Raw genomic sequence first — 608 nt, 5'->3', positions numbered from 1 at the left:
AAAAAAAAAAGAAGAAGAAGAAGAAGAAAAGCCCCATTTTCCCCCTAAAAGCTCTCTTTCCCCACAATTCAGTGCTGGCACGGGGCAGTGCCAAGGCACAGGCTGGCAGTGGGGGGAAATGGCATTTTTGGGGGGGAAATACGGCTTTTATGGGGAGAACATAAACAGCTTTTCTTGTGGGGAAATACGGCTGTCTGGGGACAAGTATGGTTTTTAGAGGGGGATCCACGGCTCTTTCAGGGCAGACGTGGCTGGGGGGTGTCCCCAAAACCTCAGCTCGCGTTGGGTTGGTGTGAAAACAAAGGTGGGGCTCAGTCCCCGCTTGCTCTCGGCGTGGAGCCGCCTCTCCCCTGGCTCCGCGGCCGGCTCTGTGTCCATGCCCCGGGTTGGGAACGGGATCGCGGTCTGGGAGCAGCCGAGATGCCCAGCCCTGGGCTTTGGGGTGTCCTTTGGGCTGTCGCTCGCCGTTGTCTCCGCTCGGGGCTTTGGGGACGTGGTTCGGATTGATTTTGGGCTGCTGTTCTTGTCACGGCGGGGCTGGGCTGGGCTGAGCAGCGCTGCAGGGCTCGGCAGGAGCGATGCATTATCTCATTGTGCCCAGCCTCTCT

General features: G+C 59.0%; 1 protein-coding gene across 1 annotated transcript in view; it reads right to left on the bottom strand.

The window, feature by feature from the left end:
* Nucleotides 1–378, bottom strand: part of SZRD1 (SUZ RNA binding domain containing 1) — a 17450-nt gene extending 17072 nt beyond the window's left edge. The window contains exon 1 of the mRNA XM_014310007.2: nt 282–378. Coding sequence (XP_014165482.1) covers nt 282–378 — 97 coding nt within the window. The remainder of the gene's footprint in view (nt 1–281) is intronic.
* Between the last annotated feature and the right edge of the window lie 230 nt (nt 379–608).

This window comes from Geospiza fortis, unplaced genomic scaffold (assembly GCF_000277835.1).
Source record: "Geospiza fortis unplaced genomic scaffold, GeoFor_1.0 scaffold4, whole genome shotgun sequence".
Lineage (NCBI taxonomy): Eukaryota > Metazoa > Chordata > Aves > Passeriformes > Thraupidae > Geospiza > Geospiza fortis.
This window is presented reverse-complemented; position numbering and strand designations above follow the sequence as displayed.